Source organism: Vanacampus margaritifer, chromosome 11 (assembly GCF_051991255.1).
Source record: "Vanacampus margaritifer isolate UIUO_Vmar chromosome 11, RoL_Vmar_1.0, whole genome shotgun sequence".
Lineage (NCBI taxonomy): Eukaryota > Metazoa > Chordata > Actinopteri > Syngnathiformes > Syngnathidae > Vanacampus > Vanacampus margaritifer.
In genome coordinates, this window is record NC_135442.1 from 4,221,081 (window position 1) to 4,243,017 (window position 21,937).

A 21,937-nucleotide genomic window follows, 5' to 3' on the forward strand; every position below is an offset into this window, starting at 1 on the left:
CAAATTGAGTACCGGTTAAATATTCCTCATTTTGATACTTTTGGTCATTTTTGAAAAAAATCCCATTGAAGAGGAAAAAAAAGAAAAGAGAGCACATACGTCACTCTGAATCTCCATCATGTCCTTGCATTGGTGCAGCTGCAAGTTGTCAGGAAGAAGAGTGTAGTCGTGAAGGTACGTCCTGTAGCCGAGCATGGTCTGCACGGCTGAGCCGTGCTTGGCGTGGGCCACGCTCATCATATCCACTGGTGTGTGGTACTTGAGCTTGGCCTTGTGGTAGTCCTTCTTGTAGTTCTTGTCACTCTGGTGCTTAGCCACCTCCATGTAGTGGACTAGCAGGGGGTCGTCCTGCAGACTACGGAAGCCAACGTGTTGGCCCTTGGCCTTCTCGTGTGCCAGTTTGTACTTGTACTGCAAAAAAAAAAAAAAAGAGGGACGAAACCTCAGGTGGGAACAGTTGAAAGCATTAGAGATGCTCAAGTAGAAGTGTTTTGACAACTCACATTGCTGGCGATGTCTCTGGAGTTTTTGGCTGCCACGATGGGGATGGCATCCTCCTTCATTTGATGTCCTTTGAGCAGATCTCGACGATGACGGTAGGTGTAGCCATTCTGAAAATAAACATCAGTGTGTGTGTACATGTAACAGTATACACATTTTTGCTTCATTTCAAAGGATATTGTGCTTTACTAAGGTCAAGCTATGTGGTTGTTTTAAATGCAAAACCCGTAATTCTCTGTTATATGCTTCGTTTAAAATTAAACTGTAACTGGGAGTGGCAATAAACATCTCGGAGTCTGCTTTTTGAAGAATTGTTCACTGCTAGAACATAAAAAGCCTAAAATGACATTTAAATATAAATACAGTAAATCATGACTAAATGGGTGTAAAAGATCAGCAAAGCGTCTAACCTTGCTGATGTTGACAGCATTGTATCTGGCTAGCATCAGTTCAGGAGCATCAACAGGAAGATGGTAGGTGTGCATGTACTTCTCGCCACTGGCCTTGTAGTCTTTCTGCAGTCAAAACCAGGACACTGGGTCAAAAGTGCAAAAGCATCACCAGAGAAGGAGCTTTGTGAACAAGGCGCTCACTGCATTGAGAATCTGAGTGTTGGCCTTGGCCAGCTCCATGTTCATGGAGTCGGGCAGGCTGGTGAACTTGATGGTGTCCGGACGCTGTCTGTATTTTTTCTCATCCAGAGCTGCCGCCGCCGCCTTTGCCTTCTCCACATCCAGTGAGCCAATCGGGACCCAACCGATTCCCTTGACGTAGTTATTGTAATCCTGTTTGTATTGGTTCTAGAAAACCAAAGCAAAGGATGTAAGGCTTAAATATCCCCAAGAAGCACTGGTGGGGTGGAAAAAGCTTGGAACTTACGTCACTGGCGTTGTAGTTCATGTTTCGAGCCAGATCCAGGTTCATGGCATCCGGTAGCAGGCAGTAGTTGTGCTGGGGCTTCTTGTAGCCGGTGTTGGTCTGTACGGCCGAGGCGTGCTTGGCGTGAGCCACGCTCAACATGTCCACTGGCGTGTGATACTTGAGCTTGGCCTTATGGTAGTCCTTCTTGTAGTTCTTGTCGCTCTGGTGCTTGGCCACCTCCATGTAGTGGACCAGCAGGGGGTCGTCCTGAAGGCTACGGAAGCCCACGTAGTGACCTCGATCCTTCTCGTACGCTTTCTTGTACTGGACCTACAGATGGGATAACGGTGTCGTGATTAGCAGACATGGCAGACTCAAAAAGTCAAGTGTTTTTTGACGGAACTTTTACAACAATTTAGTTGCGACTCGAATTTCTTGAAATGTGAAGATTAAGACTTGAGAGTATAACACATGCGACTTACTCCTACCTCTGGTGTTTAGACAACTGAGTGCACGTGCTTCATGTATCTGTAAAACTTACATCACTGGCAGCATGTCTGGCGGCTTTGGCGGCGACAATGGGGATAGCGTCAGGCTGCAGGTCATAACCTTTAGCGATGTCATCCTGCCAGGCGTATTTGTAGTAGTTCTGAAATGGATCACAGACAAGATGTGTCAAAAACAAAAGTCCCACCGTGATCATGTCTTTGCCTTACGTTGCTGATGTTGTAGGCATTGCACTTGGCCTGGAGGAACTCGGGAATGTCAGGAGGCAGGGAGTACTTCTGGTGGATGTCCTCCAGACCTTGCTTGTAGAACAGCTGTGGGAAACAAAGACCATTTAGGAAAGGGTTCACTGAACGTAAAGCAGGAAAAATGTTTGTTACTCACATCGCTCCTCTGCAGCTGGTTAACTTTGGCCTGCATCATGACAGGGTGGTCGTCGATGGACGTGAAGGGGATGGTGTCAGGGTGCTGCCTGTATTTTTTCTGCATGAAAGAAGCAGTTTCATGTAAAACTCATCTGGCAGTTTTTGTCCAGGTATTTTTCGATTGTTTGACGAACCTCGCTAAGGATTTCCCCGGCATTCTTGGCCTTTTCCACGTCCAAAGAGCCAAACGTCACCCATGGGGTCCCCTTGGTGTAGTTGTTGTAGTCGGACTTGTACTCATTCTGAAGCAAAAACACACAATGGATGATGACATTTAGCAGGGGCTTGACTTGAATCACTTAATTTTTTCCCCACACTTTCCCATCTCTGGTATATACTGTATGTTGTTAGAATAGGCCTCTTTAAGGCACATGTTTAACTTTGCATTGCTAAGGCCTTGAAATTCTCTGCTACTGCACCCTAAGTTTGCTCAATAAAACTAAATAAGTTACGATCAAAGGAGTCATAGTACCAGGCAATGAAAAGTAAGGAATAAATTAGGGTGTGGCGGACTCTCTCCCGCCACCATGCAGTAATTACAAACACCATTTACTGAGAAATACAGTCTCCTGGTAGTTACTGTTAGCAGACATTAAAGAAAAAGATCCAGCAGAAGACAGAATTTAAAGCTTAACCAAAGGCAGACATTGTGTCACAGAGCTTGGTTAGGATCTGACTATACTTTTATTGCATTTTGTTCATTTTTTGGTAGCTTTGGTTACTCTACTCGCTGTTCCTAATTAGTGTCCGGACTCACGTCGCTCTGGATGATGTTTGCCTTCTTGGCCGTGTCTAGTAGCACAGTATCATGGGGCAGAAAGAAGTTGGTGTTGATGCTGCGGTAGCCGGTCATGCTGGAGATAGCCTGCGACTTCTTAGCCTGGGTGACGGACATCATGTCCAGAGGTGTGTGATACTTGGTCTTGATCTTTTCGTAGTCCTTTTTGTATTCGCGCTGTGGGAGAAGAAGTCAAGTAAATGAAATAGTTCCTGGCCTAAAAGCAGTGCTACTCAAAATGGAGTCTGGGCGGCCGAAGCCTGTAAAGAACCACATGACCCAACAGGTTTGAGAACCTAACGAATTAAACAAAAGTTTGTTTACGTCGCTCTGGATTTTGGCCACGTGAACCGAGTGCAGGATCTTGGGATCATCATGAATGCTCAGAGCGCCGACCATCTGACCCTTGTTCTTCTCGTACTCCTTCTTGTATTTCACCTACAAGAAACAATAGAAACAAACTTGTCATTCAGTTATGACGCTTTTAAAAGAGTTGTGAATGGCATACGTACGTCACTGGCAATGTTAGTATGAGCCCGGGCGGCCAGGATCGGGATAGCGTCTCCCTTAACCTCAAACTTCTTGGCCTTGGTTTTCTCCCAGTCGTATCGGTAACAGCTCTGTAGGGGGATGCCAGCATTCAGTGTATTGTCATGCGTAATTTGATAATGACATACATCTCAAGGCGGTAGCTTACATCGCTGAGGTTGAAGGCGTTCACTCTGGACTGGATGAAGAAGGGGTAGTCCGGAGGCAGACTGTTCTTGTGCTTGGTCTCTTCGTACTGCGCCTTGTAGTTGAGCTGCAAGGACGACAAACTCTTGAGTATAACTGTCACTCAGCACTAATTTTGATCTTGGCTTTGAGATGAATAAGATTTATGGGAAATTTCTCTCACTGAGGGATAAAGTGAAAGTAATTAGACCTAGATCTAGAACCGTTTCTTGGAACTTAAAAGCCGAAAAGAAGAAGAACTTTCATGATTTTTGGATGTCATTTGACCGCAATCTAAGCATCTGGACATTTACTGCTTCATTTTCAAATGCTATCTAATTCACAATGTGGATCAGACTTGGCTTTCAATAATTCGCCAGTCATCCATTTTCAAGTGTTTATCCTGTTCTGAGTAACGGGTGATGTGCAGTCCAACTCAGAGGACTAAACCCTTTTGGACGGTTTCACAGTCTGTCCATGTGTATTGTGTAAGAATTTAGCTTGGTGCTCAGTGAACATGAAGAAAGGCACTCTCATCTAGGATCTAAGGGCCAAAATATTTCTCCCAGTTCCAGAGATTTCCCTCCCTATTTTACCTTTCTTGCTACCAACTGCACCTTCTAAATAAGACCTAGATAAAAACTTGGGACGGATGTTAACATTCGAAAAAGGATTACGTTTCATTCCAGAATTTCCAGATGAGATTTGACCGCTCCATTTTTAAAAATGGATTTATCCTTCTTTAGTTTCAGTTACTACCAAATGCTTAATCTGGATCAGTGATTCAAGTTTCAATTGCTACCAAATGCGTAACTCAGAAAAAAACTTGGGTTGACATTTCAGCAAATCTATCCATCCATCATCCGTTTTCAGATGCTTATCCTATTCAGGGCAACAGGTGGATCTGGAGTCCATCAGAGCAGACTACACTCTTCTGGACTGTTTGCCCAGTGGCACTTGGTCTTAATGCTATGTGAACCACTACACTAAAACATTTAGGACAAGTTTCATCCTGGTCCAGAATTTTCTACCAAATGGTCAATCCTGATCAAATTCAGATACAACATGATTTCAGTAAAACGATCCATCTATTTTTTGCCTTTTTTATTTTTTGAATTAACAATTTTAACCTGTACTTTGGTGGCAAAACACGTTAGATAATGATTCTCTTGTAAATTTTGGATCATAGCACCTCAGTAAATGATTTGTACTCCCACAAGAAGGCAGCAGTGTGGCACTCTCAGATCACTGGCTCTATTCTAAAGTTTGCTGGACAACCCTTGCTATATTTACTCCACAGCCAGACGGATCTCAGGTTTCCATGGCCACAAGTGGACAGCTGGGATTTCTGCATTTTTAAAAGTCATCTGCACATCTGACACGTAGAGGATGTGGCTCTCTCGTCCGGGTACTCGGGTAGTGGAAAGGTCGAAGTTAATAATCCGGATTCAGGGTGTCATACGTACGTCACTCAGCTGTTTGGCATTGACGGCCGCCTGAACCAGAACCGGCGAGTCGGTCACTTGCGTGAATTTCACTTTGTCCGGATGCTGCCGGTAAACATTCTGCCAAAACAAAGAAAAACTGGCATAAGACTCCACCAGAAGAGGACCACCATGGCACTAAATTCCGAGTTCCTCCTCACATCCTTGCAATCCTGCAGCTTCTTGGTGGCTTCGTACTCGGGCGTGAGGGTTTGGGGGAAGAAACATTGTGTTTTCATGTCTTCGTAGTCGGCTTTGTACAGTTGCTGCGTAAACAAATGGATGCAAAATTCTCATTTTTGGGGAAGAGTCAAGAGATGGTTGGAATAGAGAAAATCCCCAACGGATCGAACCTGTTTCTTCATGTCCTCCACTTGCTGGCAGTGGAGCATGTAGACATCCTCGTAGCTACCCACGTAGTGACCCTTTATTTCATTGTCGTACTTCTCTTTGTAGCGCGTCTGCGGAAAAACAAAACAACTTTTTTTTTATGACCAATTGCAGGTCCTTGAAAAGTTTTCTATTAATGAAGACCAAGAAAGTAGTCTAACAAGAATATAATTTTTGAGTAACATATTAAAACTGCAAGAATAAAGTTACATTTTTATTACATTAAAGTTGTAAAAAAAAAAATGATAGTGTAATATCTCAGTTTAAAAAATGATTTCATAACTAAAGAAACAAAATTTCACTAGTACAAAATTCTAATATAAGAATGAAATTGTGATTTTACTGAAAAAGTGGTAAATTTACAAGAAATTATGTGAAAATTTGATTATGAAAAAGTTAAAGTCAAAAAATGTTGTCCTTGCAACAATAAAGTTGAAATTTTAGTACAAAAACTTAATTTTACAATAATTTTTTTTTTATTTTAAGAATAAAGTTGTAATTTTAATGAGAAAAGTTGTCAAAGTTGTCATATCGCTCAACTTATGATTTGACTTATAATAAATTTTTAAAAAGTATTTTACAAGGCAAATAAACAAAATTCCAGAAAAGGTTGTAATTTAAAAAATACAATACATACGTATATCGGATTTTTAGTAGGAACAAAAGTAGCATTTTGTGAATATAGATAATTTTACTACAACTCTTTGCTATCCCAGTGAAGAGTTTTGACTTCTAAAGTTGTTAATGGCAGTGAATGAATTTTAAAGAATGAAAGAAAGCATATTTCCGTTCTTACGTCGGTAAACTGTTTGAGAACCGAGTCCATTTGGAACTTGGGCGTTTCGCAGTAGTTGATGCTGAACCCTCGGGACTTCTCGTAGTTGTCCTTGTACACTTTCTGCAAAAGAGCACACAAAATTCAATGTCAACAGTTTTAAGCCTTGGGAGTTGACTGTCGATTTAAGTGTGGACGTGCGCCACGTACGTCACTGAGGATGGTGCCGGCGTATCGCAGCTGCCGGAGCAGAGGGTTGTCGGTGGCCGGCAGCGTGTTGTAGTCCGACTCGGCCTTCATCTTCTCGTACTCCTTCTTGTACTGCACCTGCACACGCAAACGTGGACACCAATATCATTTTTGGGGCAAATTTTTCAAGTTAAAAAGTTGCATACTGTATTTGCAAAAATGAAAAACACAAGAATAAAGTCATAATTTTACAGAATGTTTTTAAGACTAATAAGAATGGATGAAGTTGTAATTTTAATGAACTTTTTTTTTTAAAGAAAAAAAATGTGTTAGTGAAAGAAAGAAAAAAATGGCATTTTAATTAAATTTTTGGACATTTTTGTTATTGTGAGATCAAAGTTGTAATTTTGCTGAAAAAAAAACATTAACACAAGAAAAAAGTCATAATTTTACAGATTTTTATTATTTTTTTAAAGACTCAGCTAAAAAGAATAAAGCCATAATTTTACTGAACTGTTTTTTAGATTTGCATGAAAAAAAAAAAGGTTTTGAGAGTAAAAAGAGAATTTAGAGCTATCGTGAGTATAAATGAGTGGTGGCGGTGACTCACGTTGCTGGCGGAGGCGCCCGCCTTCTTTTGGGTATCGTAGACGGGCGTTTCGGTTTGCATGAAGTAGATTTGGTCTTTGGTGTTCTCGTGTTCTTGTGTGTATTTCCTCTGCAAGGGAAAGGAAAGCTTAGTGGCAGGCTCACCAACGTGCTCTCTCCCCGACATGAGTAGCCCGCGGGCCTTTTCTCAAAACAAACACCTCACCGGTGTGAAAACATTTGCAAACATTTATACAAATACACTGTTGCATATGTTCAGTCCTTGTTGATAATTCTTGTCAAAAATCATCACTGCCAGCCCAGTTCAAATGGATCTTTGACATTTATAGCCGTCAATGGCAATGAATGTATTCTTTTCTTATTAATAATATAGAATCAAAGGTCATTTGAGAAGTGTGTATCAAACTGGTAGCACTTCACATTTATCAGTACTCGAGAAGTAGCTGTCAGTGTCAAAAAGGTTGGTTAGCGCCAGGGTTAGCGCGAGCGTTTGGTGCACGTGCTAGCTGTTGGTGTGTGCTAGCTGTGTGTGTCTCACGCTGCTGAGGTTATCCATGGCCGCTCTGGCCATAGCCACGTCATAGTAGGGCGTCTCGCACCATTGACCCTTCACGTCTTGGTTGTACGCCTCCTTGTACTTCAGCTGAGAACAAACAAACATTTTTTTTAAGTCAAAATCCTTTGCATTTTTAGTATTTTGTGTATTTTTGGGATACATATTTTACATGATTTGAATTTCATAAGTCTTTTTTTTTTTGTGGATTGGTTTTGGGGTTGTTTTTTTGCTTACATCGCTGCGCTGTTCAGAGACTCTCTTGGCCAGCTCCACTTCGGGAGGGTCGGGCAGGGCCGTGTACTTGGCCTTGCGTTCGTCGTGACCTTTCTTGTACTGGACCTGAAGGCGGCGCCATCGGAATGTCAATCAAAACATCAGCTAAGCGTTGGCAAAATGCTGAATTTTTGCAGCGGTGGACTTACGTCGCTGAGCACCTCCTGAGCTTTAGCCACTCGGCGCAGTTCGGGGCTGTCAGTGTATGGGCAGAACATGGTCTTCTCCTCATCCCAGTCCTCTGTGTACATTTTCTACAGCGACATAATCCACATGCACGCCATTCAAATACTTACTGTACATTTTTCAAGTATCTTTAGATTACTTGAGTACAGTATCTATTCTTCTTTACTTCTACTCCGCACATTTGAAAACAGATATCTGTACTTTCTACTCCTCTGTCAAAATAAACCATTTACTTTTTTCAACCCAAGTACATTTTTTGTTTCTATTTTTCCTCACGTTTGTGTACTTGTACTTGAGTACAGAGCATCAATATTATCTTGTAGCTGTGGTTAAAAAAAATTCTCACTTTGCTGCAGTTGGCGGCGTTCTTGACAGCCAAAACCAGTTCTGGGGCATCTGGAGGCAGCAGGTACTTATCCTTGGTCTCGTCCCACTTCTGCCGGTAGAGGACCTGTGTGGGGGCGTATGCGAGTTATTGGCGCTTTCTGTGGTTCTGTCTGTGATTTGCGGCAACCGGACGCACCTTGCTGATGAGCTCCGACACCTGCTTGACGTGGGCGATCTCCCGCGCCTCTCCGTCGTACATGCTGCCCGTCTTGGATTTGTTGCCCTCCATGCGGTATTTGATCTGTGGAAGGAACACGGCAAGTCAACACTCCGCCAAATACAAACGGAACCATCACAATGAAACAACTTCATTTTGTCATGATAGCAACAACAGTAGCAAAAACTACAACAACAAGAACAACAGCAAAAGCAGCAACAGCAAGAACAATGGCAACAACAACGACAACATCAGCGACAGCAGCAGCAACAGTAACAACATCAGTAGCAACAAAAGCAACTAAGACGGCAACAACGAGATTAACACCAGTGATAGCAATGATAATGAGAACAGCAGCAACAGAGAGAACAGCTGCAACATTTACAACAGTTACAACAGCAACAACAGTCACAACAAAGGCAATGAGAACAATAAGAACAACAGCGATTGCAGCGACAACAGCAGCAACAAAAATGACAACAAAAGCAACATGGAGAACAACTACCATCAAAAAAGTAACAACAATGGCAGAAGTCACATCAAAAGCAATAAGAACAGCAATAAGAACAACAGCGGTTGCAGTGACAACAGCAGCAACAAAAATGACAACAAAAGCAACAACGATAACAACAATAGCAGCAACATTTATAACAGTAACAACGACAACAGCAGCAACAAAAGCAACTATGACGGCAACAACAAGAACACCAGCGATAGCAATGATAATGAGAACAACAGCAACAACAATGACAACAGTCACAACAAAAGCAACGGGAATAACAGCGATTTCAGCGACAACAGCGACAAAAATGGCAACAAAAGCAACAACGAGAACAACAACATTCGAAACGGCAACAGTGACAACAAAAGCAACAAGAACAACAATAAGAACAACAGCGATTGCAGTGACTACAGCAGAAACAGAAATGACAACAACAGCAACTACGAGAACAACAACAATCAAAACAGCAACAACAATTAGAACAACAGCAACAGTGACAACAACAAGCCGCTTGTTGCTTTACCTCGCTGAGCTGCTCCTGAGCCTTGCGTATGCGAATCATCTCGGGCGTGTCGGTGGTGATGGCGGGAGGATTCCCTCTGGACTTGTCGTACGCTTGCCGATATTTGTTCTGCACAGCGGAACCAAGACCAGCAATCAGGACGGGTAGAAAGATGAAGAAGAAGAAAAAGGAAGAAGGAGAAGAGCAGTAAATGACGGCTCACGTGGCTGAACTGTTCCAGCATCTTCTGGCTGTGCGCCAGGTACGGGGTCATGAACTTGGACGTGTCCACTTTCACCTTCTTCAGCACCCTCCTGGTGGGCAAGCCCGACTGAGGGAAAGCAAAACGCAAGTCACATACACAAACGTGCGCATGTCGCTTGCGCTCTTAGCTGTCACGCTTGTTTTTTTTTTTTATGTTGGACTCCCAAAAAATAAACATGCATAAAGACACAAACTGATTGGGTTGAAGTATCCTGATGAAGATTGACGTTGAAAGTAATATTTTTTTCAGATATCTTTTTGTAAAATAAAAATGTGGTACTATTTTCTTTTTTTTATGTATTTGTATTACTTACTATACATTCATAAAATGATTTTAAAAGTTAAACATTTTGATATTTTTTTAATATTACCAGAAAAAGTCATTTTTTCTTTTTTTCTTGGGTTTGTATTCCCCATAATTTGTGATTAACAAATCCTTATATTTCAAGAATAAAGTTGGATTTCTCGATATAAAAAGTTTGTTTTGTTTTGTTTATACCCAAATTGATCCACCCTTAAAACAACAACAAAATTTAACTGTACGAGAGAGAATAAGGTTGTAAATTTATGAGAATTGGGGCAGATTTTTTTAGACAAAAAAAAAATTGTTTGAGGAAAAAAGAAAAACGTAAAAAATAATTGAATATTAAAATAGAGAGAAAAAGGTGTATCTATTTGTGAACCAATAACACATCTTCCTTCAATTACATGAAATTGCATTGTGAGCACAAGATTAGATGACATCTCGGCCAGGCTCCATGCAGTAGGCAAGCAGCCGATATATTCCGCATTCATTCCACAAATGAGCCTTAACCAACAGCGGCAGTTTTCAACTGACGCGAGCAGCACGAGCTAGCTAGCTAGCTAGCCGGGAACATTTACAGGTAGCTCGCACAAGACAAAGCGCGGCGGCCTCGTAGTTTGCGCCGTTTGCCGCCATTTACCTGCTGGTCGTGATGATGATGATGATGAGTGTGGTGCTCATGAGTGACGTGTGTCGTCGTTGGCATCTGCTCAACACATCACACAAATCTTACAACACACTCTGGCCTTGCACAACATGGGAGAAGAAACACACTGCGTGTGTGTGGGTGATGGCGTACAGGACGATTCCTGCTCAGCTCTGGTGTCTTGAAAGCAATGCTGGCATTAGCATGGCGCTAATTCAAAGTCTGATTGCAACTCATTCCAAATCCGAATTGTGATCTCTTCTAAGATAAAGAAACAAAACTGCATGTGTGTGAGTTCTTCTAAGAAAAATCTCGATTGATTGTGACCTTTTCTAAATCAAAAGCCGGCACTCGGATGACATCTATTCTATTTTGGATTGTAATTTCCAATCTGTCCATGCCTGTCATCAACTATATTTAGCCATTTTTCAGACCCCCTACTCAAAAACGCCACTAGCGAAAAATCCAGCAACGTTTCTGTAACACCCGCCAGTCAGAGCACATAAAATGGAAGGATGCATTGCAATATCATTTCTGCCGATTTTTGTCTACTGACACAAGAGCTGAGAGAAAAGACTGCACCATCACTTTATTTTTCATCAACATTTGTATCAGGCCTCGTTATGTGAATTCAATAGACAGGAGAGAATCATGGCAGTTACACACTAAAACCGACACGTGGATTGTTTGCAATTAATTCATTTAACTATTATTTAATGATAGAAATTAATGAATATAAAGAAAATATGAATATGAAAATATATATATACTGTATATATTAGAATGAAACAATTGTAGGTTCTCTAAATCTAAACAGTGATATATATATATATATATATATATATAATTTTTGGGGTGTCAGGTGATTAACATTTTTAATCGCAATTAATCGCATGACTTCAATAGTTAACTCACAATTAATCGATAAAAAAAATAATAATAAAATTTAGTTAAAATTAAAAAGATGTACTGTACTGTAAAAAAACGAATGTGATATTGATTTGTGTTGAGGTCATTTTTCTGCCACTAGATGGCATAATTGCATTAGTAAGACATTGGTGACAGCTCAGTGCGTTTTTCTTTTCATCTTAAGAGCTATCTAATCTTTAACATGAAGTAACATGTGAAATTCTGCATTTTTAAGACTGTAAAATACAACTTGACCCCTGTCATCACAAATATATGTTTTATTATTAAATTTATTACTGCTAAATATTGACGTGTACGTGTCTGCTGCGTTGTGACTGGAATTCCCCCAGTAAAGACTTTCCAAGTAAAGGGTGGTCATTAATCACGCGTTAAAGATTAAATTAAAAATAAAAATTAGTGCCGTTAAAGGAACTTTAAATTAGATTAGGAATTATTTACCAAAAATGTTGCGGTTAAACGTGTGAAATGTCAAAATGTTTCTCCCCATTCTTTGTATTCCAAACGAGGCATTTGTTCTCCACAGTGTAGATGAAAGTGCAAGTGAAAGCAGAGTGTATTGATTTTTTTTTTTTTCTTTCAAGCTGCCTCCCGACTCCAAAACAAACCATTTAGCATCTTTTTAGCTGCCAAAGATGCTAAATCCTTGACTACACGACGAGTTATACGAGGGAGACGGGCCGAAGGATGACATCGGCGTCCGATCTCCCTTATAAGGCGTCACCAAGGTAAATACTAGGACGACTTTAATCCTATTTCGCCAGGAAATAAGGGATTAAGACATTGGTCGCCCTTCTGTTTTCACTCTTCCATTGGACACTGAGTCTGAGACGTTGACGCATGGTCCGGACCGTGTGTCAAGGCCCAAGGACTGTCACAGTGAATACAACAGCAACAAAATCATAAGATGACATGAGACAAAAGACAAACGAGAAATGGGTGAAAATCATTACAATTCAACATGTAAAAACAAACAAACAAAATTGTCACGTTGAAGTTGGTAATGTATCCGATTTGAAGAGCCACTTCAGGCCACAGTCAGAAAAAAATAAAAATAAAAAATCGATATCCTGACATGACATCCTGTAAGGTGAAGTGAATTTTAACTAGCTGATAAAAAAAAAAAAAAAACATTAAAAAACATTTTGATGTTAAAAATGTCATGTGACACAGAACAATTGCCCATCAGGAAGACTACATTAGCATAGCAAACAAACAACTAATCGCATCCGAAACACGTTCATAGTTTTAAAATATGTCAATTGGCAAACAATGCTACTCAACAGGAAGAAAACACGTGACGATACATTTCGCAAATCTGCTCAGAAAAAGTCGGGCGGAAAATCTTTTGCAACAATTATCCTGGTCCGTCATGTGAATTTGAACTCACCAAACTGCTCTTAAAACGGTCGGGCCAACAATCGTTAACATTAAAACAAGGTCAGTATTTTTTTACGACAAAAAATATCTACTGTTAGTGTTTACATAAGAATTGGGCAACATTTTAATTATTTTTACCTCCGGGATGAAAAACTACGCTAGAAATCTTTAACTTTTATTAAAACCACATAAAATGGTTGTTTGTAGCATTAAAAACAATATAAATATTTTTCTAATAAAATATCATCGCCCTTTTGCTCGTAAAACCGTAAGGCCGACGTTTCATTCAGTATTCAAGATACATTAACATTATTTTTATATTATCAGCGCTACTGGATTTAATAGGGATGTAACGGCGCGCCGAAAACATTTTTCAATCGTAACCATTTAAAACATGTTCAAAGTTGTTGTTTTTTTTTATTATCAAAAAATCAACACATGCAAGCTAGCAGCTAGCATAGCCTCTTCGTGCCACTTTTTCTTATTTTTCGTCAGTCTGAATGGACTGCGCGACCTCTCACACATCAGTCCGGGTACTACGTTGGGTTTAAATGGCGCTGAACTCTTAATTGTTGATTGAAACATGACGATGAAAAAAAATCATCTGGTGTTTAACGTGATTTAGAAAACGATTTGTGTGTTACAGTGCTAAGAAACCGACCTGATGATATTTTGTTTACCGAAAAATGACATCAAGGACCGCCAAGTTACCGGACAAGCTAACACCTAGCCTAGCTTCTTCTTCTGTCAGGATAGACTTTTGATAGTCAGTGGACAGACGTGACAATAAAACTGAGTATCTTAACAAGATTTATAAGACGAATCAAAAGTTACGGTGCTACAAAACAAGCCCAGATGATGACGATAACCAAGCTAACAGCTAGCCTAGCTTCCTATTTTTCTTCAATCAGAATGTCCTGTCACAGGTCTGTCCAGGTGCTACGTCGTGTTTAAATTGCACTTGATTCTCAGATGTTGGTGGACAAACATGACGATGAAAAAAATAATTAGACATGTAGCGGGTTTTAGAAGGTAACCCGTGTAATACAAATTTTCAAGACGACTCGGGCTGAAGTGACGATATCAAGTTTTTCGGTCTGGGGTCCAGGATGCCCTGTTGGACTGCCTCTCGCAGGTCAGTCCGGGAACTACGTGAGGTTTCTCTTGATTATCGATGGACAGTCGAGACTAGTCCAGAATACACGACACGATGAACTGACATCTACAATACCGATTTTCGAAGTTCCAAACGAAGCCATCATACCACACAGATGATACCGTACACTAACTTTTACAGTCGTTTGAATCGTAGCCAGTTCGCATCATCTCACCGAAACTGAATCCTGCCTATTCATAGGACTGATGCGGCCCCGCGGACTCCACCCAGCAATTTTGTGGATTTTCCTGCTTACCTCATCCAGAACTTCCTCTTCTTCTTCCTCTTCTTCCTCGTATTCCTCCTCCTCCTCCTCTTCTTCATCTTCTTCTACCCCTTCCAGCTCTTCCTCGTATTCCTCCTCCCATTCCTCCACGTACTCCACGATACGAGACATCTTGAGACCCCTTCAGAGGCTCTACGCAAAGAAGATCTTTCAGGACTTTGACTCGGACACTGAAGCAGATATGAAAAAGGTGCCAGAAAAGTACCAGAGAAAGATTCCTGCAGTGTCTTCTTGAGTCCGTAAGTCCCTGGCCATCCACTAGGGACTGGAGTTCCTCTAATCCCACTTTTTTTTTTGCCCTAAAACCACAACAACAAAAAAGTGAGTGAGTGAAGGTGTGTACCCTGGACCACCATCACAAATCTAACTCCTGCCCTGCAAAAAAAAAAAAAAAATCCGACCTCCCTGATTTGACAACGGCTGACAGCTGCAGCCTCAGCTATTTCGCATGTAAACCAATGCCGCCGCCTGATTGGGCGGCCGGCTCCGGCGAACCGTGATGCCATGCCTTCTGAGGCTAAGGGTTAAATATAGGATTTGCTTTTTTTAGCATGAAAAAAAGTTTTCAATTAAAATTGGGGGTGGGGGGAAATGGATGAAAAGCAGAGAATATACTGCTAGCTTTGGCTACAAAATGCCAACATCCAAAAGCCTGATCAGATTCAGTTCTAGACCAGGTTCAGTTCTGGATGGCCCCACTGGATTGGTCAAATTAGGGATGCAAAAAGCCATGCAGACCAGAAGGACCCCCCCCCCCCCCTCCCCAAAACAAGCCTTTCTCCAGTTTTTCGTTTGCTTACCGCGTAGCGTTTTAATGGTCTCCCAAAAGCCGCCAAAGCCTCCCCCCAAGCTTCCCTCCGGAGAAACGCTGGGTGACAGAGACACAGCTGAGGCTACTTCTACCCAGGTGGTCATGTGGTCCCGGCGGCCAATCGCAAAGCGGGGGCACTCGGGTTTCAAACGCTAAATATACCAATAGAGATCCCCTTTGGGGAAGAGCACCTGTTGGGAGGCCGAATGCATTAGCAGAGCAAAAACCGAAGACGTATTCTGGATCGGGATGTTGACAAAGTGGTTTTGGGAGAGTTTGTTGGAAGGCGGCGGGAGAAAGTCTCAGGTTGGTGACGGTCCAGGTAGAGAATCGGTGAAGGCCGCAGCAGGATCCTGTCTGGAATGAGGTCAGACGGACGCCAAGAGCCAAACTATGTTGCAGGATATAATTAAAGCCTCCCCCAAGGCTTCATTAAACATTCATCCATGTGAAATCAACGTGTGAATATCTATCAACTTGAATCATAACACATCAGATGTGCTCAGTGTTCAGTGCCTGGAACAGAAAACTGTAATAAGATCTTTCATAATCAACACATTCTGATGAGACGGACGTGTCCAACATGTTTTGTGAATTTTACATGGGGAATCTGGATCTGATCTGGATTCAACTTGACTTTACCACCCTTGCCCGAAACTGGGTACATTCGCAATAAATTTGTGATACTTTTTTTGTACTATCACTTGCACGACAAAAATGTTGAACCTTGGCCATATCTGCATGAAACTTGATATTCAATGGGATTGTATGTACATGTTGTGTTTACATTGTTGCCAAATGTCAAAACTGGATCAGATCTGGATTAAATTTCATAAAGCACACTTTCACCCAAAACAAAAGGTTTATATCACAATATCTAATATGATATAGTATCAAATGTCAATATTAGGTTGCACGTTATGACACATTTCTGATTGTGACATTGACAAATGCCTTGGAAGGTTTTTGTGGGGTTTGTCAAGACGTTTCCGGGTGGAGATGGTGGAGAAGAGCTGAAGATGGTGAAGGTCCAAGTGGAGAGTGTGAGTCCAAATGTCATCCTTATATGTAAAACTAGCCTTAGGGGCTAAATTTCCCCAATATTCAAAGGAGCAACTGGAAACACCAAAATGATCCTAAAATGTCTGCTTGAAATCCAACATGGCCGACTTTTTGTCTCTTTTTAAGCGTGGCTTTTTGAGACTTTTTTTGTGGGTCTACTCATGATAGACGATGGGTTATTAGTTTTCTTTTTTTTTTTGGGTGCCAAAATGAATTTCAATGATTGAATTTTCATTATTCATCATCATTACACTAGTAATAATAATATTCCTAATTAATAGAGTGCCATGTAGTAAGTGGTGGTGTATTTGCTGGGTGTCAGTGGAAAAACACAGACGGCCGCCTGCAACAAGTAGAACACGGCAGCTGATGAGAGATGAGAGGACACAAACAAAAACAGATGACTGTTCCTGTTATGATTGTTTTTTTTTTCTCGCAGGTGATGTCAGAAGCCCAGAATGAAGCAGATTAGCAAGGCGACGACAGGAGGGATGGGTCACTCCTGTTTGGGTTTGGTTTCCGTAGCAACTCGCTGCTCATCCTCCTGGAGGAGAAGCTGACGTCTTCCCTGGGGTGGTAAACTAATCGTGACGGGCGGCTCGGCCTGAGGGAGCTGGCACCTGAAAAGTGACCTTTACGCTGACGCACGCACCAAAAGGAACAATCGAGTCAGGAGCGGCGTTGTTGCAGTGATACGTGTCTGCCTGTAGGGGGGGGCATTTGATTCGCTGGGCTAGCTATGACCTTGTGGAACGTGTTGACTTCACGTTTTACAAACTCCTTCAAAACATTTAAGTTTACTCGCAGGTTGCCTGCCCCAACTTTCGCAGTTCATATGAATGAAGTGGCCGCCATTTTTGTGGAATTTTCTAAAAAATAATAATAATAAATGGAATGAGCAAGTAGCAGACCAAACAAGTCGAGGAATAATGTTGACAAATAATGAAGGCATTTTTTGACCGGATTTTCTATACGATATATAACTCAAAAAGGCTTTTTAATCCATTTCTCTGGAACCTGTAGCCTGATTTTTGGTTGCCTTGTAAATGGAAGTGCCCTTCCAACTCAGCTGAGCATTTCAATAGACTCATTTTGGGGCAGACTTGGGCCAAATATGGCCCCTATTTGGCCCTCACAGTGACCATGAAGTCAAAAGTAAAATGTAATACAGTGCTTTTATTTTGAAAGTTGTGCTTATTTGCACGTGTGTAGTGCAAGCGAGGTCGCTAGCAAGAGCTACGAATTGTGTGATGTCTTGCCAACTAAGATGTGTTTGTGCTATATTTAGCGACTGTTCCCTCTAGCAACTATTTTACCGCAAAAACGACAACTGTGATCGTAATGTTAGCAACATTCTTATTTCCTGCATAGTGAGGTGGCCAAGATTTGGCCTGACAATACTGTATTCAAATCTACTTTCATATACTGCTGTATTACCTTTCTAAATATGTAATTTCAACGTCCTATTTATAACATCCATATCTACACATATAGTAATTTATTGAAAGAAGTGAATAAATACATTCAAAATAATACAGACAAACGTTGAGGTTAGTATGTTGGCTGGGACCTCGTCAAGCGTTCCAGTTTTACATGTCCAACTTGTTTTGGCGAAATCCTGGCACTAATTAAAGTCATACACTTGAAAATGTTTCAAATGTGAGTTATGATGACATCATCATTAAAGAAAACCTCAGTAGACGCACTTGAGATCAACAGATAAAAACATTTAATTGACTGGTTTTATCTCCAGGGGGCGTGTCGTGTGATTAACCCCACCCCCACCAGTCCCACCCCCATCCACCACATCATCACACCGAGCGTCCATGTTGCTACAGGCACCGTGTTAAAAACAATACTGGACTGGATGCATGGTCGCTGGTCCGGGAATACTGCTTCAAGGCCGCGGGGGGGCTGCAGGAGAGGACCTCCATCTTGTTGAGAGGAAAATGCGTGCACTTTAAATAAAGTCCTCAGTCCAATAAATTATCACACAAGACAAAACGAAGGTCCTCAAAATAGCTTGGTGGGGAAAAAGGCTCAAGCCAAGCCACCTCGTCACAAATCTGAGTCCTGGTGCGAGGCCGGATGAAGGTTCAGAGGCCATCATCTGACACGTAGCCGTGACATCATCCACTCCAGACCCTGACACAAGCTGGAGGAGAAAAGAACAAACGCAAACGTGACTTGACTATTTTGAGTTTGAAGGCCTGGAAAGTGGACAAATTCAGCATAAAATGGGCACTGATCGTCGTGCCGACCAAACGTCACGTTGCAGGTCGCATGTCGCTCACCCTTCGCCGGTGAGTGCGCAGCAGGCCTGGATGTGCCACTGGTGGTCTTTGACGGCAGTGAGCTGCAGGCTGTGCGAGATGTCGGCCACCGACATGCAGCCCTTCACGTCCTGCTTGTTGGCGAACACCAGGAGTCCCGCCTTCCTCAGGTCCTGCACCGCACACATCAATTGTCAATCCCAACGCATCATCATATTAGAACACTTTTGGATCGTCTCCTACTTCGTGTGCCAGCATCCTGTAGAGCTCCTCTTTGGTTACCGAGATTCTTTCCCGGTCGGTGCTGTCCACCACCACGATCACAAACTGCAACACAAAACACATGAGCTTTTCATGAAAGACACATCAACAATTCATATTTTGGCGATTTGAAGCATTTTTTTTCAAGCCAGGCTGTTATTTGTAACCAAGACACACACAAATGGAATCAATTCAGTGCCAATCCATCCAGGCGGAGAACAGGAATAGGATGTTAAGGATTGCTGCATGCTTCGAATAGGGACAAATAGTGCCATCTGGTGGACAATTGTGTTTAGGGTATTTAACCCTTGTTACGTATAAATCATTAAGAACCATCAATGGCAAAAAGCAAAGCACCTTGACAGAAAAAGGGTGTGAAATGTTGCTGCATGCTTTGAATTGGGGAAATAGCACCATCTGGTGGACACACAAATTAAGATTTAAACATTTAACCCCAGAAGGGAAATTCACACATTGCCTAATAGTGCATGATTTCCTTCTTTTTTTTAATGTATCTTTTAGGGACAGGCAAGTACCGATATTCGGTGTAAGTGAAATGCAATATAAAAAGCAGTCCAACTGTGGACATCTAAAAATCTGACATCGACCAAGTCCTCGTCAGCAGTAGTTGGCACGAAACTGTGGCAGTCTGCCACTTTGGCGAATCGTGACGTGCATCAGAAAAAAAAAAAGTTTTCGTTCACAATTTGAAGCTATCAAACATCCCGAGTATGTGAGAATATTATAGTCGGACATTGAGCTGAATTATGTACGACTCGATATCTCTCGAAAGGTGGTTTCTCGTCTTGCGATTGGCTAAAAGCGAGTCGCTACCTCTGTGTTGGTGTAGTAGGTGTTCCACGAGGACCTCAGCGACTCCTGCCCGCCGATGTCCCACATGAGGAAGTGCGTGTTGTTCACCACAATCTCCTCCACGTTGCTACCTATGGTAGGCGACGTGTGCACCACCTCGTTCATGGAGCTGTGACAACATAATAATAATAATAAGCCATTTGAATCATCCCCATCAAAGTGTAATTCATACTAAACAAAGTAAAAAATACTCACAACTGGTAAAGAATGGTGGTCTTGCCCGCGTTGTCCAGGCCAACAATGATGACTTTGTGCTCTGGAAGACAATTGATGACACTGATTACAGGCTTGGCAGAAAACGCCGAATCGAGCTCCGATTCGTTAGTTCTGCATCGTACATTTTCACGGTATTATAACATATTCAGACTTTTTTCTTGTAATTAGTGATGTGTGATAAATCTTTTTGCCAGACCGATACCAGTACAAATATTCACTTTTGAGTACTCACTGATACCACAAGTACTTACCATACATAACATTTCAATTAAGACAATGGCTGTTTTTAGAGGCGCATGAAAATTCACCGTCCTACATCCTACAGCCACAGCATAGCACCAACTACTGGCAAGGAAGGCTTATTCAATGTCAAGATTTATTTTTTATTTTTTGCCTGAAATATTGGTAGCTGGTACCGGCATCATTCACGAGTACTCAATATCGTTCATCCCTACGCATACGTTTTTTTTAAATCATACAAAATTAGTTGTACTTTGACTCTATCCTAGCACTATTTACCTTTTTCCCTCTTAAACAAATTTCGCATTATATATAAATAAATAAATAAATAAAGACAAGAGCGACATGGTTACACTGTAAACTGATCTATTACTTTTTCCATCCATACATTTCTTTTATGCCAGCAAAATAGGAAAAACTAAAATGTGTTACTTTTTAATGGTATTTTCGCAATTATACATGTTTCTTCTCATGAAATACACAAAAAAATAACTACAATTACAATTTCTTCAGAAAATTTAAGAGATTTTTTAAAAATCATGTTTAAAAAAATTGTTAATTCATTCTTTGCAAGGGGTTAATACAAACAAACAAAAATAAATACGAACAAAATTAAACATTCAGTAATAAATGATCAGCTGGTAGAGGTTTACTAACGAGCAACGACAGCAAAAATCATTAATTGATAACCTGCAGGCAGGCCACTTCATTAGGTACACTCATCAATACTATACAATACAAAAAAAATAGTACATTTCGTTTTAAATGTCCACTCCTATTACATTGCATTGCCATTATGTGATGTACGCTGTCATAGGTATGTGAACGTGTGTTAGCTCAGGCCTGTTAGTTAGCATCACGTCTCTTAGCTCTCGACTCGTCTTTAAACGCCATCATTCTTCTTACCTTGGTGGTTAAAAAGCCTCCATAACTTGGTGAAAAGTATTCCCATGGCTGGAAAAGCTTGAAGCGCCTCGCAAAACTCGGAACTTCCCTAGCGAGCTAGCCTAGTTGCTAATTAGCGCTACGGGGTTGTTAACGCGTTTAAACGCAAGCGCCATGTCCGATTTAACGCCATACAGATTGTTCACAAGCCGCGCCCCGCACCTCTGTCGGTAACGTAAGGAGCGGAATTAAAGGGAAAAGTGGAGGAATTTGAGGGAAAGGGAGCGGCGTGGCGATGAGCTAGTGCGGTGCGGTGGCTAACTTACTAGCGCAAATGTCAGCTGAGAGGAGAGCGGAGTTGCTGGCTTGATGGCACTCAGTGCGCATGCGCAGTGGTAAGAGTTGCATTGTTACCACGCGCGAATGACTCGTCAGTCATTTTGGCGGACAAATCTAATTCATAATAAAAAGAAATAAATAACCGAACTGAATTTAGTCTTCTAACATAGCGTATTGCCACCACACCACATATAGATATATACAGATTTATTTTTGTT

The 21,937-nt window shown here is 41.5% G+C and overlaps 2 protein-coding genes across 12 annotated transcripts in view; both read right to left on the reverse strand.

The window, feature by feature from the left end:
• The window catches only part of neb (nebulin), a 63,844-nt gene extending 48,229 nt beyond the window's left edge, over positions 1 to 15,615 (reverse strand). For 9 of the 10 annotated variants that reach the window (XM_077580732.1, XM_077580730.1, XM_077580731.1 and 6 more), the window contains exons 1-8: positions 2,254 to 2,321; positions 2,079 to 2,183; positions 1,904 to 2,011; positions 1,381 to 1,692; positions 1,095 to 1,301; positions 912 to 1,016; positions 504 to 611; positions 100 to 411 (exon numbers count right to left, since the gene is read on the reverse strand). In XM_077580732.1, the coding sequence (XP_077436858.1) occupies positions 100 to 411; positions 504 to 611; positions 912 to 1,016; positions 1,095 to 1,301; positions 1,381 to 1,692; positions 1,904 to 2,011; positions 2,079 to 2,183; positions 2,254 to 2,292 (1,296 nt within the window). In that variant the 5' untranslated portion in view covers positions 2,293 to 2,321. Of the gene's footprint in view, positions 1 to 99; positions 412 to 503; positions 612 to 911; positions 1,017 to 1,094; positions 1,302 to 1,380; positions 1,693 to 1,903; positions 2,012 to 2,078; positions 2,184 to 2,253; positions 2,353 to 2,428; positions 2,537 to 3,051; positions 3,250 to 3,396; positions 3,511 to 3,584; positions 3,693 to 3,769; positions 3,875 to 5,252; positions 5,352 to 5,431; positions 5,537 to 5,623; positions 5,732 to 6,456; positions 6,559 to 6,645; positions 6,763 to 7,234; positions 7,343 to 7,771; positions 7,877 to 8,023; positions 8,129 to 8,211; positions 8,317 to 8,594; positions 8,700 to 8,771; positions 8,877 to 9,817; positions 9,926 to 10,019; positions 10,128 to 14,729; positions 14,892 to 14,964; positions 15,059 to 15,559 lie in introns of those variants that run through there. The other variant, XM_077580738.1, reaches the window with a different exon arrangement.
• Positions 15,616 to 18,115: 2,500 nt separating this feature from the next.
• On the reverse strand, positions 18,116 to 21,795 carry arl5a (ADP-ribosylation factor-like 5A). 2 transcript variants are annotated; one of them, XM_077580741.1, is made up of 6 exons: positions 21,707 to 21,795; positions 20,235 to 20,295; positions 20,001 to 20,148; positions 19,149 to 19,232; positions 18,927 to 19,078; positions 18,116 to 18,787 (listed from the first exon to the last, which is right to left on the reverse strand). In XM_077580741.1, exons 1-6 carry the CDS (start codon positions 21,786 to 21,788, stop codon positions 18,739 to 18,741), a joined length of 576 nt encoding a protein of 191 aa, XP_077436867.1. In that variant the 5' UTR covers positions 21,789 to 21,795; the 3' UTR covers positions 18,116 to 18,738. The 2 variants fall into 2 exon arrangements, with proteins under 2 accessions (XP_077436867.1, XP_077436868.1); XM_077580742.1 differs by having other exon boundaries at positions 21,402 to 21,764.
• Positions 21,796 to 21,937: the final 142 nt, after the last annotated feature.

Coding starts and splice junctions, on each gene's coding strand:
- arl5a (XM_077580741.1), bottom strand. CDS start 21,788: ATGCAACTCTTACCACTGCGCATGCGCACTGAGTGCCATCAAGCCAGC. Junction 20,149..20,234: donor ACCACCATTCTTTACCAGTT/GTGAGTATTTTT, acceptor ATGTTGTCACAG/CTCCATGAACGAGGTGGTGC. Junction 18,788..18,926: donor TGCGCACTCACCGGCGAAGG/GTGAGCGACATG, acceptor TTTCTCCTCCAG/CTTGTGTCAGGGTCTGGAGT.